This window comes from Hippichthys cyanospilos, chromosome 4, assembly GCF_059441005.1.
Source record: "Hippichthys cyanospilos isolate Australia breed blue-spotted pipefish chromosome 4, RoL_Hcya_1.0, whole genome shotgun sequence".
Lineage (NCBI taxonomy): Eukaryota > Metazoa > Chordata > Actinopteri > Syngnathiformes > Syngnathidae > Hippichthys > Hippichthys cyanospilos.
In genome coordinates this window covers 23,132,696-23,148,323 of record NC_142372.1, presented here as the reverse complement: position 1 = coordinate 23,148,323, position 15,628 = coordinate 23,132,696, and the positions used below count along the sequence as shown (strand labels likewise).

General features: G+C 39.4%; 2 protein-coding genes across 2 annotated transcripts; one reads left to right on the top strand and one right to left on the bottom strand.

Annotated features, from left to right (window-relative positions):
* The first annotated feature begins 25 nt into the window (after positions 1–25).
* Positions 26–6,845, top strand: ndufs3 (NADH:ubiquinone oxidoreductase core subunit S3). The gene is made up of 7 exons (XM_088412943.1): positions 26–129; positions 1,176–1,241; positions 1,523–1,620; positions 3,044–3,193; positions 4,297–4,422; positions 4,505–4,624; positions 5,551–6,845. The coding sequence occupies exons 1-7, from the start codon at positions 75–77 to the stop codon at positions 5,719–5,721; spliced, it is 786 nt and encodes a 261-aa protein (XP_088269069.1). The 5' UTR covers positions 26–74; the 3' UTR covers positions 5,722–6,845.
* Positions 6,846–7,262: 417 nt separating this feature from the next.
* slc67a1 (solute carrier family 67 member 1) lies at positions 7,263–15,505 on the bottom strand. The gene is made up of 10 exons (XM_088412942.1): positions 14,981–15,505; positions 12,728–12,825; positions 12,502–12,647; positions 12,255–12,387; positions 11,840–11,952; positions 10,761–10,871; positions 10,580–10,680; positions 10,364–10,465; positions 8,986–9,106; positions 7,263–8,762 (listed from the first exon to the last, which is right to left on the bottom strand). Exons 1-10 carry the CDS (start codon positions 15,134–15,136, stop codon positions 8,575–8,577), a joined length of 1,269 nt encoding a protein of 422 aa, XP_088269068.1. The 5' UTR covers positions 15,137–15,505; the 3' UTR covers positions 7,263–8,574.
* Between the last annotated feature and the right edge of the window lie 123 nt (positions 15,506–15,628).

Sequence of the window (15,628 nt, the reverse complement as noted above, 5' to 3'; positions counted from 1 at the left end):
ACTAGGAGGCGACAGAGATCCGACGCTCGTCTCCTCTCCACTCCACTGACGAGAGTAGCAACCACTTAGTCAACATGTCTGCTTCCCTAGTTCGCTTTGTCCGAGGAGGACTTGGACGGAGTTACAACAGTAAGTTAATAATAGTAAACAATTATGGGGTCTTGACGGCGAGACAATATTAAACGATTTCGGGGTTCGTGCACTTGATTACGCTAAGGTCAACAATCATGGATATATGGCTAGCGGTTTGACCTTCGAGATCGCTAATGCTAGCATGACAGCTTCGTAGAAGGGTTCTGCGGGCTGCCCATTGACACAAGTTATTGTATCGAATTTAGGGAAAACTAGAGATGCCAGAAATGAAACATTGGAGAGATCGAATCAATTCGAACGATTGATTCAGAACGTGTATTGATCATTTGAGACGTTCGAAACATCTCCTACAGTGGTAGCTGGTGATTAAGTGTTAAATATCACATTCAAACAGAAGTGTTGTTTAACTCCCCAGTAAGGAAAGTACGATTAGTTTACATCTGGAGCGACCTATATATTTAGGTTGGATACATTTTAATGATTTATTTTTGCTCTATTTCTTTTATAATAAACAAAAACGACAAAATCACACCTATAACAGAATCATTGCATAAATATATATATATTGCAGTCAATTTTGTCTTTCCACTTACCCCCCGGAGCTCCGACACATATAATTTCAACGAAGGTAATGAACGATTGTATTTATTATTCCATTTTAGTTAAAGGGATCACATGATCGCTGTTCTCCTGCCAAAACAACTCTTGATTTTCAACACAATTGGGGGTGGGGACGTAATCGAACGCAAATGTCACGGGACACCTACCTTATGATACAGACCTCGGAACAGTGTTTTCGATCAGACATTTGACTGGGTTTCTGTACGTACCGAAACACTTTTGATTTTGCTATCGCTAGTGGTTGCTTTGAAAGGCCTATGGGTCTTTTGACTCATTGCTGACCCTCGAGTATCATTACTGAGAACAATATTTGGGGTCTGTTTTGCTTTCAGCGAATAACATACCGATTTTGAAATTCCGTATAATGTTCAATGGTTTTCTGGTGTTATTACAACATTTATTATATCGAATGTAGCATTCTGTAGTATGTGAATTCACTTGCGTTTTTAAATGTGTTCAAGTTGCAAGGTCATCATGTCTCCTGCAGCAGCAGAACAGATTCCAGAGTTCCACCACTGAGACAAGACGTAAGTATTTACATCTAGCAGAGTGCTTTAACAAACACTACAAACACTAAACAGTTGATATTTCGATGTAAAGTACTGTATGTTATAGTCAGTCACTTGCTCATTGTGAAGTTCCAAGTTGGTGTTTGTAGGTGTAAATTAAAGCTTGTAAAGTGCTCGCATAGAAATGTTTACTGGAATAATGACCTATACATTATGGTACTTAAGAGATGGACTACGACACATTCTTTCTGACTTTCACACAATTAACATCTTGCTACTTCTTTACATATTCTCCGCAGCCACCGTAAGGTCTAAGGATCCAGTCGCCCACAACCAGCTGGCAGCGTTTGGGGAGTATGTGGCTGAGATAATGCCCAAATATATTCAACAGGTTCAGGTTTGTATATTTGAGCAGTTAGTTCACGCCGATCCAAGCAAAGATGCAGACTGTTATATGGGACCATACTTTTGCAAGGCCCAAAAATAAGCGGTTTCGCATCGCTGTTTGCAACGTAAATTTGGGATTTTGCGCTTCATCTAAATACAAAGAATTGCTAAACTGAGAATCAATAGGCCGCAGAAAGTCTCAATAGTTTTTGAACAAGCTATGAGAAGCATTGGGCCGCCGAACAAGGATCGCAGGCCAAGGACCAGCTCTTTGCGTGGAGCCTTGCTTTGACCTTGCTTGCCAGGGTTTAAAAAGCTTTGCGCTCGCCGGAAGACCTGCCCCACGCTTGCAGACAGCTCACCTCCAGTGCAGAGGAGGCGCTGATGACGTGGCAGGCTCTGTTGCACGACGGCAAGTGAGACCCTTCCGTTTAAACCAAGGGTGTCATTTTAGCTCAGGGGCCAAATGGAGGAAAAGCTGTTAGTGCCACTTGTATGTGGAGTTTTGCACGTATGCCGTTCGAATACCCCTTCTAAATGCATGCAAATGAAAGGTTGAGAGGTGCACCCTGCACATGTCAAATTTAACGCTTTTCTGGCTGATTTACAGCCATTCAAAATTGGAACTATTGTCAATTTAGGATATATTGAAAACCCAGTGTTTTTTCGTGCATTTCCCCTGATTTTTGCATGAATCCTTTCAACGGCAACTTGTGAATGGGGCGCAATAGAAGTTTTTGTGTTGACATCCAAAACCACTGGGTGGCGCTAGCGCCCAACTTATGACATATACAAGCCTTTCAATGACTTTGATGATTGGCTTAGTCTGGACTCCCATAATTCAAAAGTCATAATAATCTATAACATAAAAAACATTCCTATTTCAATTTGATAAATATATAATTATATAGCATATGTTACTTTTGCGATTATCGCATTTTTACAATTAAGTACATAAAGGGTGCTTAGCCAAAATGATGCTGATGCCACTGAACCATTTTGAGGGGTTGAAAGTAAATGTATATCTACATTTGACGATTTTATGACCCTTTCAAAGCCAGCCCAAGTTGGGTGATAATAAAGCCAGGCTAATGAAATATCCCCAGACACCCAGGGGATAAATGAAGCCAATGATTGAAAAAACTGCTCTGCCCCCCAAATATTTAGATTCTTGTATAGAGACTCTGGGGACAAATGTAATGAGACATCAATCAAGTCTTGCTGCTTGACACATATGGCCTCCACGCATGCACTTCATCTTGCCCTTAGTTAAGACAGACCGCTAAAATCCTTGCATAATTGGACATGGAAAAAGACTTCCTTCCTGCTGTGTTGCTGTACAGCTCAGTTAAAAAAAATCAGTTTGAGATCAAAATGTTTTTTCAGGAATACAAGGGTGTTCTGATTTTGAAAGTGTGTGCTTGTGTGTTTAGGTGACGTGTTATAATGAGCTGGAGGTGATGATCCATCCTGATGGTGTGGTCCCTGTGCTGACTTTCCTTAGGGACCACACCAACGCTCAGTTCAGAAACATGGTCGACTTAACAGCTGTCGACGTTCCTACGCGGCAGAACCGCTTTGAGGTACAGCACTTCTTTATTGCTTTTTTGTCAAGGAAAAACAATCTTAAACCTTGGTCTCTTATTGTCTGTGATAAATACTGTCTTGCCTTGATAAAGGTTGGAAATCACTGGCCAATGAGATTTTCCAGATCACAGGGGCAGGAACAATCTTGTCCTTAAAAAAAAAAAAAAATCAAATAATTTATCATTAGTCCAGTAGTATTAAACCATCTGTCAAGAAAAAAAAAAAATCTATATTCAATGTAGCTAGGATATGTGATTCATCGTGATCAAAATAAAACCCTAAAAAAAGTAGTAAAATATATTTGGTTGGCTTCCTTAAATTATAGGCCTAGTACTGTTTAACCAAAAACACACATACACCATATTACTATGTCTGGATTACCCCCAACAGAGCCTTGCCCGTGGCACTCCAAGCGTAATTTGACTAACCAGATCAGAGTGAAGGACTACATGATTTTAAACTACAGGCATTTAAAGCTGCTGTTTAACAGTCTGAAATGACTGAAAATCAAGTCACAGCAAGACATAAACAAAATATTGAATAATATTGAAAGTCTTTAACAATGTGCGGACTATAAGTGAAAAACTGAGAAGGAGCGTCACTCCTACCTCACGGAATTTTCATGCATGTGTATGTGGGTACCTGAAATTTTAGTACAGTGGGCCCCCGTGTTGCGAGATTAATCGGTTCCGCGGTTGGGCTCGTCAGGCGAATTCGCCGTGTGGCGTGCAAAACCCCATGTAAAAACATCAAAATTGAATATACATATTGAAAAGTGGTCTCAAAATAGTATAGTGAGTGCTACTTATATATAATATACATGTATACAATTAAATAACATTATAAATAAAAAATATAGAAAGGATTTTGTGTGTAAAAACACAGTGCTAAAAATAAATGCAGATGGATTTGGTCGTTTTAGTGAACGGAACTCTTTTAAATGGATTTATTAAAGAAAAAAATGCTCATAATGGTAATGGTGTGCCGACTGCAAGACACTGAGATTTGCCGTTAATCACCATTCACTATTTTCCCAATTAGATGACAGCTGTTTGCACACGCCAAAAGAGATGTTTTTGTTTTGCGTGTGGGTTTTCAGATTGTGTACAACTTGCTATCGCTGCGCTTCAACTCCCGTATTCGAGTCAAAACTTACACGGATGAACTGACACCGGTGGATTCCGCGGTTCCCGTGCACATGGCTGCCAACTGGTATGAGAGAGAGGTGAGTCACAAAGCAGTTGCCTTGGCCGATCTTCTCAACGCCGATTGACCCCGATGTCATTGTGTGCGGCTTTCTCATGAAGGTTTGGGACATGTACGGTGTGTTTTTTGCCAACCACCCTGACCTGCGACGTATTCTGACCGACTATGGCTTCGAGGGTCATCCTTTCAGGAAAGACTTCCCCCTGTCTGGATATGTTGAGGTGATTTTGGAGAGGCAACACATACACTCAACCATTGTTTGTCATAACGGAGTCCCCAAAGTTCTTAGAGCGGTGGTGTCAAACTGGCTGCATAGAGGAAAAGTGGGCCGGACCCATGAAATCATGTTATATATTTATATAGCTTGAAAACAATTAGTCTTTAACCCCTGAGGGAAATTTTGACCCAACTTGGGCTTTTAGCCGTTCTTGATGAGTGATAGATATCAAAGGAAAAGCGTACAAAAAACAGCAGGACCCTATAATATTGCGTAGATTGTCAATAACATGTCGACTTTCTATAGGCCGTCTTGCCGCCCCTTCTAAACGCTTGCCCTGCAGATGTCAAATTTAACCCATGCCGGGCTCATTTACTGCCTTTCAAAATTGGAAAAATTGTCCATTTTGGACAAATTGAAAACTTGATGTTTTATCGTGCAGTTCCCCTGATTTTTGCATTTCTCCTTTCAACGGCAACTCCCGAATGTGGTGCAATAGAAGCTCTTGTGTTGAGACTCCAAACCACCAGGGGGCGCTAGTGCACAACCTATGACATTCGCAAGCCTTCCAATGACTTCATTGAGTGGCTTGACCTGACTCCCATAATGAAAAATTTCTGCGATGCACTGTGGGTACACACACACATAGGTATATATCCACCATGATTTGTGATTTTTTTTTTCTTTGGTGTGAGAAGAAATGTTTTGAAAAAAGTCATTCGGTTTTTCAGAACTAATTGGCACAGGGGGTCGCTTAAAATCACAAATCCTAGATTTGAAAGCCATGTAGAGGAGCATCTTCAGCTCTAAAATAATTACTAAAATATGGCAACTTTAGCCTCCAAGACCAGTTATCAAGAGGGACGTTTTTGAGATCTTGTAACGTTTGATATTCCACAATAGTCGAGTAAAGATGTGTTTTTCTGCCAGGTGCGCTACGACGACGAACTGAAGCGTGTGGTAGCTGAGCCTGTCGAGCTTTCACAGGAGTTTAGGAAGTTTGACTTGAACACACCGTGGGAGGTGTTCCCTGCTCATCGAGAGGCCAAGGAGGCTCCACCCACACTGGAAGCTGGAGCTGAGGTTCCTGAGAAGAAGTGATGACACAGCGTGTCATTTCATGTATTTAAAAAAAAAAAAAAAACATTTGGGGGGGGGTTTCCAACCCGTTAATTCTTCAGAATCATTTATGTAAATAAACATGGTAATAGAGAAAAAAAATATTCTGTGTTATTGACATCACAACAGTGTAACCTGCTGGAGGAATCGAGAAAAATAGAGTGGGTGGTTAAAATTTCTCAAAATATGTTCTTTCGTGACACTGTAAGATTGACCCACGGACAGCAGGAGGAGGAGTGTTTATGTTGCATTTACTGTAATGCCCCTAAAGCTCCCATAGGCGCATGCGAAAAATTACACGTACTCCCAGAGAGTATGTGTAAATAAGGGGCATTATGGTAAATGCAGCAATAAACACTCCTCCTCCTGCTGTCTGTAGCTACAACAGACATGCCGACCTCCGGAGGGGTGCCACCCCCCGTGTAATATAATTTAATGATAATTAGACCTACGATTATATTTAAAACACGCTGTTGGTTGTTAAGACCACATTTATGATCATTTTGAATTAAGGTCTAAATCTTACAAAGTGTCACTTTAAGGTCTCTAATTTCATTTCCCAGCATGCCAAATGTTAAAATAGGAGTCAAAAGTGTGTTTAATTGTGAAGTAGATTGCGTCGTGCATTATGAAGCTCGTGTGTTTTTCGCTGATTTGTTGCCAGGGTTTCCTAACCCTAAGGAACCAGCACACAAAATACATTCATTAAGTTTGGTTTTTTTCTGACAACTCTTTCAGTGCTACGGATGAGAATTTTCATCTTGTAAAATCTATTTATTGTTAAAGAATGGATAGATGACACTTGTGGCCAGCGCTCTTCTTAATTATGCCATTTAACAATAATATATACAACGTATATAACGTAGTTATATACATACGCAAGGGAAGGACTGTTGAGTTGCTTTGGATGCTACTGTGTCAAAAGAATATGCGGGAGGATTTTTCTCCTTTTGTCCAAAAAATCTTGGTGTCACTCCAATGATCTAGTTTCAAACTGTGATGACTAACGAACGCAATAAGGCAGAATCTTACTTTTTTTTTTTTCTAGGTAAAGAATGGAATCCAATCTACATAGTCACACAATAAAATGTTCTGTCTTCCTTGAATGATGCGTCAAAATGCTCCATCGGCTGAAACAAGGAGTTGCCTTTTCAAATACTGCTTGGCACTTGAGTAAATAGCAACAGAAAATGGGAATAGGCTGGTTCAATCCGACCTACAGCAACATGAAGTCGCAATTTCGGTGACTTAGAAAGTTGCGTCGATAAAATGAGCTTCGTAACACGGGATGGATCAAATCCATCTCTGGCGTTCCTGTGTGGAGTTTGCATGTTCTCCCCGAGCCCGCGCGGAGTCCCTGCAGTCACTCCAGCTTCCTCCCGCACTCTTAAAAACATGCGTGGCAGGTGTATTGGACATTTTTAATTATCCTTAGGTGTGTGAAGCCTGCGAGTATAAGCGGCTATGTCAAATGGATGGATATATTGACATAACATGTTTATTAAACATTTGAATCACAAGGATAGAGTATTGTAAAAGTTTATTTATTGATTGATTTCACAAGTAAATCATTTCATAAAACACAAAGGAGATACACGCTTCAGTCCAATTTCTACCATATTGACATATTTAGAAGCAATATATACAAAGCATTACAAGAGAAGACCTCATCTCATTAGATGTAAATCCAAACATTCAAACTTCCATAGGACTCCTAAATGGTGGCATTTTCTCCTAAAATTTAGATAATGCAAGAATAATATTCAGCTACTTGTGAATGTGCAGTCAAAAAAAAAACTTCTGCTCCACATTTCAGCTCATTTAAAAGTAATGTAAATAAGCAGAGTGAATATTTACTTTGAAAGTAGACTTAGTGTGGAGCTCTATAATTTCAGATTAGAGGCCACTGTGCGACAAGGAAAAAAAAAACATGTCTGTAACTCTGAAATGATACTTTTTTAAAAATCATGAAACAATACATTCTGAATCGAGTGAATTGATTGTTTTTAATGGAATTTACAACAAACTCCTCCTAAAAATTAAATGATTTTTTTGTTTCCCACTTGAAGAATGTAAATATCAGTCAAAGATAACCCAAAATAAATATAAAACGCCTTTTGGATTATTAAAAAAAGAATCACTTTATTTCAGCAACAACAGAAGGCTTTCAAAGTGTCAAGCTTGAGCAGCCGTTTATAGCTTTGTGACGGCTTTAATTTCATGCAAAAGTGGTGATCAACTGTAATTTGCAGACCCCGGTCAATGATCGATTCGTTCTTTTTTCACGTGTTTTTTTTTTTTTGTGCGTCTCATTCCTCCTCTTTCACGCCCGCTCTGTAACTTGCGCATCATGTCCTCGATCAACTCCTCCTTTTTTTTAATACAAGCGGCATGTGAGCAGGAAAGGTTTTCAGTCAGGCAAGCAGAGCGAGGGCTCATCGATGTCACTCAGCAACATTTACAGATGTTGGAACTCGGTGCACACATACGACGCAGCGCATCACGTGACATCTCTGCCATTTTGGCAATAATCTTGCCAAAGAGGTCTTTATACAGTAAATATTTTTTGTTGATACTCGATAAACAGTGTGCAAGTATGAGTAAGAAACAAGTTATTTCAATCGGCATATTGCCCCATCTTGCATGGATTGTTGATCTGTTATTATAAAACTTGGTGATTAGTCTCAATAATCTTGACTGTGAAAAATCTAGCGGCAGTTGTTTCACATCTTTTGGCTGACTTCATTTGTAAGAAAAGTTCGATTGAATGGCCTCGACCAGCGTACGGAGCAGCTCGGGCTACTGGGAACTTAGAATTTCTCAATAGAGACACTTTCATTTTTTATATTCTGCTTTTTTGTTAGGTCGACGCTGTAGCATGTACATAAATACAACACTATTTACAGCAAACTGAAGAAGGCCAATGGAGGAAATGCTGTAGTTGACATAGAGAAAACCGCCAATGGTCGGTCCAACTGTTCGAAGTAGAGACTGAACTGATGCACACATTCCCAGCATGGTGCCTGGACAAGGAAGCAAAAGAGATGTCAGGTTTTTTTTTTTCTATCTTGCACATCAGCTTGTGTCCAAATACATTTTTTTCACTTGACCGAAGCTAAACTAGCAATCAAATATCCCGTGGGCAGCTTTGCATCCTTTTGACTTGTAAAATGCGCGTTTGCTACGATATGCCGACAAAGTAGCGTACTCGCTTGGGAAAAATGCACGGACTCAGCAGGAGCTTACCTGTGTCGGAGGAAGGTACACTTTTGGTGAGCAAACTGTCTGTGATGACATTAAACACAGTGAGAGAAAACATCATGGGGACCACGGTCAGGCAGAACTGGAACACATTCTGCATGTATGCCTGCGGGAAGAAGACGTTTTCAAAGGGGCTATTTTCACATCTTTATGAACATTTATTTCAAATTAGAGCAAGACACAATCAACTTCATACATTGCTATTGTATTGTTAATCGTTGCGCGAGACCAGAGAAAGTCTAACAAAAGGAAAGAGAAAAATACACCTGAAGACCATTTTCAATTTCAATGGAGCAGTGGTTTGTATTTTATATCTCAAAGTTAATATTTTTATATAATTATAAAGTACCGATGGGACAAAAAAATCTCAGGGCCTGTAACCTAATCTATGGAAGTGGGAATTTTTTAACTAATTTTCCAAGTATCCTAAAGTTATAAACAAGTAATATATGCCATTTGTTTTATTTATTTTTTTTTAAAGAAAAAAAAAAAAGAATCAGTAGTCAAACGGGTTAAGGCAGTGGTTCGAAAAATGGGGTCCGCGGCCCCCTGGGTGTCCGTGGCCTGACTGTAGGGGTCCGTGAAATAATTTGGGTTATTAATGAAAACAAAACATAATTGTGTTAATTTTATTTTATATGCAATTGATAAAGTATTCATGTCTCTTCAACAAAGCAATCAATTCCACCGTTTTAATATATTTTTCAAAATGTAATCATTTTGAAATTTGTCAAATAGACCCACGCAAATTCACGTCACCATCAAAGAGCTTGATTATTTAGTACAGTACAGCGGTTCTCAAAGTGTGGTCCGAGAAATAATTTAGGTTATTAATGAAAAAAAAAACCATATTTGTGTTCATATCATTTTATCTTATATGAAATTGTGAAAGTATTCATGACTCTACAATAAAGCGGGCAATCCAACCAGTTTTAAAAATGTAATCATATGTCATAACTCATGTTGTGTTTCCAATTGCTTGCTAACGAGGCCAGCAAAGCTAAAGCGGCATTTTATTTGATAAGGCTGTTTTTGACCAAATAATTGGCAGCAACGTGTTTGTGGGAAATTGACCAGGGTTGCTATTAGGAGGCGTGCAATTTGCAATTCTTATTTTCTAAACTTCAGGATAGCTGCTGCAAATATACTTGTTGTCAAATTGAATATGTTGCTGAATGAAAAGGGCACTTGCGCTTGGCTTCAATGATTTTTGTTTTTTCCTTTTGTTTCCGCAAGCATTTGAAATGGGGGTCCTTGAAAAAATTGGTTTGGGTCCCTGACTCCGAAAAGTTTGAGAACCTCTGCAATAGAGCAGTGGAACAAGGCGCGGTATGCGTGTTTTTTCCGACTACCGCGCGTGTACCTGAGCCAGTCCCACCAAAGCAGAAATTCCGATGGCCAGAAGTAGCAACGAACCCTCAGAGTATCTTGCCGTAAGTCGCCCGATCACACCTCCCTGCATTACCTGAACAAAAGCTTGAAATGTGATGACTTCATTGTTGTAATCGGTGCAACAAAATCAAATTAACTTTAGATTGAAAACAATAACCCTACAGGAGATTTTTTGGAAATAACTCACCATCTGGCTTATTCCAAAATAGGACATTAAATATCCATTTTGCTGAGGTGTCAACTTGAAAAATTCCAATGCGATAATCGAGAACATGACTTGGAAAATGCCTTAAAGACAACAACTGACATTGAAATGTTTGTGGGCTTATAAAGAGTCAACCATTTTGGTAGAAATGAAAAAATCTCACCTGATGGTAAACCGCTAACAATTTTCACCACAAACGTTGGTGTAACATCTGGAAACTTCATCAGTCTTGTGATCTGGCCCACGTTGAATATGGACTTGCTTTTGGTATCAGCTGCGATGGATTCAATACGTTCAATAAATATGAGACACATAATTAAAAGTGATGAGAACAATCTCCATGACTGACGAAACATTTAATAAATTCATCTGACAAACGCTCTCCTTCATCCATCCATTCATTTCCCTCTGCCGCTTAAGTATTGGAAATCTACTTCCATCGCCTTTGAAATGCAAAACTAAAACAGAGGAGTTGTCGGAATACAGTGATCCCTCCTACTTCGCGGTCTCAGTACTTCACGGGGTTTTCCAGGAAAAATTAAAAATATTTCAAAATAAAAAATAATTTAAAAAATGCGCAAAAATGGAAACATTTGAAAAAAAGCAAAAAAAGTACATTATACAGTATTACTGCGGCTATATTGGGGCGTGCATAGAAATCAAGGAACTGATACCCTACTTCGCGGGTTTCAGACTTCGCGGGGGGTTGACACCCCCCCCCTTAACCGCGAAGTAGGGGGATCGCTGTAATGTTAAAAATAGTGATTATACATTTGCTACAATCAATATAACTGCTTGCAATGAAGAAATGCTTTACCGTGAGAATGGATGCACTGCTCACAATGGAAAAAAAAAAGTTTACTGTGAGAAAGTTGCTGTCTAAAACTTTGCTGTGCGAAGGACGGCCCTCACCAGCATGCTCTACCTTAACTGCAGAGAGATTATCACTTCATGAGTTATCTCCAAAATGTCTTGCAGAATGTCTTGTAGCACAATATTATCACACCTGTACGGATCTTCTTCTGACTTGTCCTAAACATGTTAAGAACCATTTTTTAAAAAGTCTAATAAAGCAATTTAGCCAAGTGCCTGCATCGAAAATGTTTCATAGAATAAAAGAAAAGATCCCTGTATTCTACAAGTACAAAGTGCTTCTCTTTAAAAAATGAAACTCACAAATCTGTAATCTTTGTCCAGCTTCCTTAATAATAAACATGTCTAGTAGACTGGAGTGTGTCTTACCATCTGTTGTGGCTGTTGTACTTTGAGCTTTAGTTGTTTGAGGGATAAAACTTAATACCAACAGCAAACTCAATGTGCTTCCCGCAGCACCGCTGTACGCAGCGAATCTCTCCCTGGAAAATATATGGTCAGCTTGACGTTCGCTGAACAACATGACAAATTTGCACGCATACGCTTCAAAACTTTCAAAACCAAACATCGTCGCTTCCTGTATGTTTACTGTAGCAATGAGATTCTAAATTCAAGGTGTGATGTGTTTTTTCAATCCCTTTGTTCATGATGAAGAGATACACAAATTCATTTGTTCAAAAAAGTCAAACTTTTGTTGTTTTGAGTTACCTAATACCATATTCAGCTTGGGGGGGGGGGGGGGGGGGGGGTAAAAGTTACAAGGAAGCGTCAGTGTGGCACTCACCCATAGGTTGTGACAAGATGGCCACCTAAAGTTGAGCCAGCTATCATTCCAACGCCAAAACAAAGACCAAGTTTGGAAAGCGCTTCAGCACGTTTATCGGTGGCTGAAAGGTCTGTTACAACCATCTGAGAAACTACAGACAAAAAAAGGGAAAGGATGAAAAATTTGAGGGTTTTTTGAGAGCTGTTTTGGAAAAAATAACACGGCCACATTGGTAAATGACATTCCTTATACAACAGAGGCTCACCTGGTAAGACATGCATGACAACTGTGGGGATTTTGTGGACAAAAAGCATTGCAGGAGAGTGTGCAATAGCCAGCAGAATGAAGAAAACAATATTTCCAGCGCACGCTAATGACAGTGCTGCCCGAGCCCCGATCACGTCGGCAAATCTACCATACATTAAAGAAAGACAAGTGTTTAGGTTGCTCACGACAAAAGTCCTCATCTAAATGGCCGCGCCTGTACTTACCTTCCAAACAAAGGACCCCCAAACAGCTGAATGAGACCTACCGTGGTTTGTAAATAACCAAACCACAAAGTGTTAAAGCCCAGCTTCTTTGCCAGATACTGTGAGAAACATAAAACAGACTTGAACAGATCTAGTCAGAAAAACCCTAATATAGGCAGTTTTTTGTTTCGTTCTCCCAATCTAACACAATCTTTAAACTCATTTTAGCTCTGGGGCCTCATGGGAGAAAGACTCTCATGTGGGCCAGACTGGTAGAATCATGGTACGTATATAACTTATATACAATTAGCCTCACTTATGTGTAGATTTTTGCTGCGTGTCTGACTGGCTTGGTGATAATAAAGTAAAACGAACTTCCTTTTTGCTTCCCCATATATCCCAATATAACCTTTTCTCCTTAAATTCTAAGAAATTAATCAATGGTTTCTCTTATCTTTTTTTCCATTGTTCATAAAATACATATTTGTGTCAGGAGATGAAATGGATGTGGGGATTGTGCACCTAAGTGTGAGGAAACTCAGAGGCAGGATTAAGAAAGCCATATTTAATTAAATAGCAGGAATCCTCAGTAAATACAGAACAGCAAGAAAGTACAAAAGACAGGTAGGCGGATAAACACAACAATGATCCGACACCGACCCAAACAAAGTAGGAAACTGAATACAGGCCAAAGTAACTAGACAACGACAAACACCTGGACAAGAGACAATTGATAGAGAGATCTGATTGGTTAGGACAGGTGCACACAATCAAACTAAAGACAAGACCACAAACAGCAAGAAAATGAACAAAACTAGAATCAAGAAGGCGGATAAACACAACCCGACCCAAAGAAAGTAGGGAACTGAATACAGGCCAAACTAACTAGACAACGACAAACAGCTGGACAAGAGACAATTGGTAGAGAGAGCTGATTGGTTAGGACAGGTGGACACAATCAAACTAAAGGCATGACCACAAACAGCAAGAAAATGAATAAAACTAGAATCCAAACGGTTTGGACCATACGTAACACACAATCTAGACCGTGACATATTTGTATCACATAACCTGAACTAAAAATTAATAAAAAATAATTAACCCAATATAAAAATAAAGACGTAGATCGATTAATAAATAAGTCAATACAATAAACCACAAATATCCAGTAAAAGGAAAATGCCCCGATCAAAATATGTGGCTATACAACATTTAAAGGAGTTCAGTGAAGCGTAGAGAAAATAAACGGAATAAAATGGTGCAGTAGGACACTGGGTGGCACCCACATTATGACATGCATGAAAGAAGAAGGTGAAAATTCACAAAGTAGAACTCATTATGTCACGTCAAATGTGGACACACTGTGTGCTAATTGCTGAGTGGTAAACAAAAGGAATTTAAAATAAAATACAACACTGATAATTTATAATACAACATAAATCAAAGCCGAATGTCTGGTAATGTTGACAGCAAACTATTGGATTCGGTCTAATTCATTTTTTAATGCTTCACAATATCGTCATGCTGGCCAAATCAAATCATTTTGGGGGGGCAAAATCCCGCCCACGGGTCGTATGTTTGTCACCACTACTCTACATGCTCGGCTTTGTAAAGAGAGCCATATACACTGCTATTGTAATTACCAGAGCAACATTTTCAGAACGTAAGAAGAAAAAATGCTTCCACCAGTTTTGGGTAAATTCAGATCAAACACCGCACCACATTACATCACCTAAACAAATAACATATTGAGTATGCCCTGCGATGAGCTGCCAACCGGTTCACGGTGTAACCTGACCATTGCCTGAAAACAGCTGGGATATGCTTCTGCATGCCAGCGAAACCTATCAAGATAAGCGGTTAAAATGAATACTGCTTTTTCTGTCTTGATTATGGGTCAGAGCACGCCAAGTTCGAACAGAAAAACGTGTAGGTAGATTAAAATTTACCGCACAAATAGCGAGTAAAATGTATTTGTCAAATTAAGACGTAGATTGGGTTGGGTATTTCAATCGCCGCCAGTGCGCCCAGGTGACTGTATTAATTTTACAATAGCTATTTGAAATAAGAGTGAAATAATGCACTGTTACAGTGCTGCATCAACGGGTTAAAACGTCAAATTACACCTCAGAGTACTGTCATTTTTGCAATGAAACGTTTTGTTGAAATACATAGCAAAGAAAAATCTGGACAGTGGTCACTTCCGGAGCAGCGTCCACTTTGCGGGAATCACGGAAAACTTACAATTTTGCGTAACGTCAGAGAACTACTTACAGGTGTTATAGAGAATTGTAAAAACATCCATGTTATGTCCAAAGCGGCGATTGTATAAACCATGTAAATAGTTGTTTTCTTCTTCAAATGAATGGCAGCGTTAGCTTTAGAGCTAACCGAAGCCGTTTCGTCGTTGGTTTCAACTCTTCCTGTCATGTTGCCTAACGTATCAAAAGCCACAACAAAACACAATGCGTATTGTATTATTGACCCACGGGTAGGTGCTGGGTCAAACTACTCAACCTCGGGAAAGAGGTGAGGTCGTTCGGTTCGGAATGTCGGCCGGCCACCGTAAACTCGCAAAAAAACTGAACTTTGGAACGATAACAAAAAGGAAACTAAGGTGACATGTTTACTAACGGTAAAGCAGCAATCGTCGAATATAAACGCTCTAAGGTCGTTAAGTGTTGTGTATAGGTCAAAAGAAGAAGAAAAAAAGTTTTTGTCACGTAATCCCAAAACAGGTAGTCATCAAAAATGACCACTGCGCATCTCACAGTAGGATCTGAACGGCTCAAGACGCATTCAATTGCTTCTTGAGAAAACGTGCATATGTGATCATTTACTTATAGATTTGTTGGAATAGTCAAACGCGTTTTGAAAAGGAATGAAAAAAACGGAATGTAAAACACCTGTGTAAAACACGAA

Excerpts from the sequence above, each read along its gene's own strand:
- ndufs3 (XM_088412943.1), top strand. The coding sequence starts at position 75 with ATGTCTGCTTCCCTAGTTCGCTTTGTCCGAGGAGGACTTGGACGGAGT. Across the intron at positions 3,194-4,296 it reads CGCGGCAGAACCGCTTTGAG|ATTGTGTACAACTTGCTATC; the intron begins GTACAGCACTTC and ends GTGGGTTTTCAG. Across the intron at positions 4,625-5,550 it reads CCCTGTCTGGATATGTTGAG|GTGCGCTACGACGACGAACT; the intron begins GTGATTTTGGAG and ends TTTTTCTGCCAG.
- slc67a1 (XM_088412942.1), bottom strand. The coding sequence starts at position 15,136 with ATGACAGGAAGAGTTGAAACCAACGACGAAACGGCTTCGGTTAGCTCT. Across the intron at positions 10,466-10,579 it reads ATTTTGGAATAAGCCAGATG|GTAATGCAGGGAGGTGTGAT; the intron begins GTGAGTTATTTC and ends GCTTTTGTTCAG. Across the intron at positions 9,107-10,363 it reads CTTTGGTGGGACTGGCTCAG|GCATACATGCAGAATGTGTT; the intron begins GTACACGCGCGG and ends TTCTTCCCGCAG.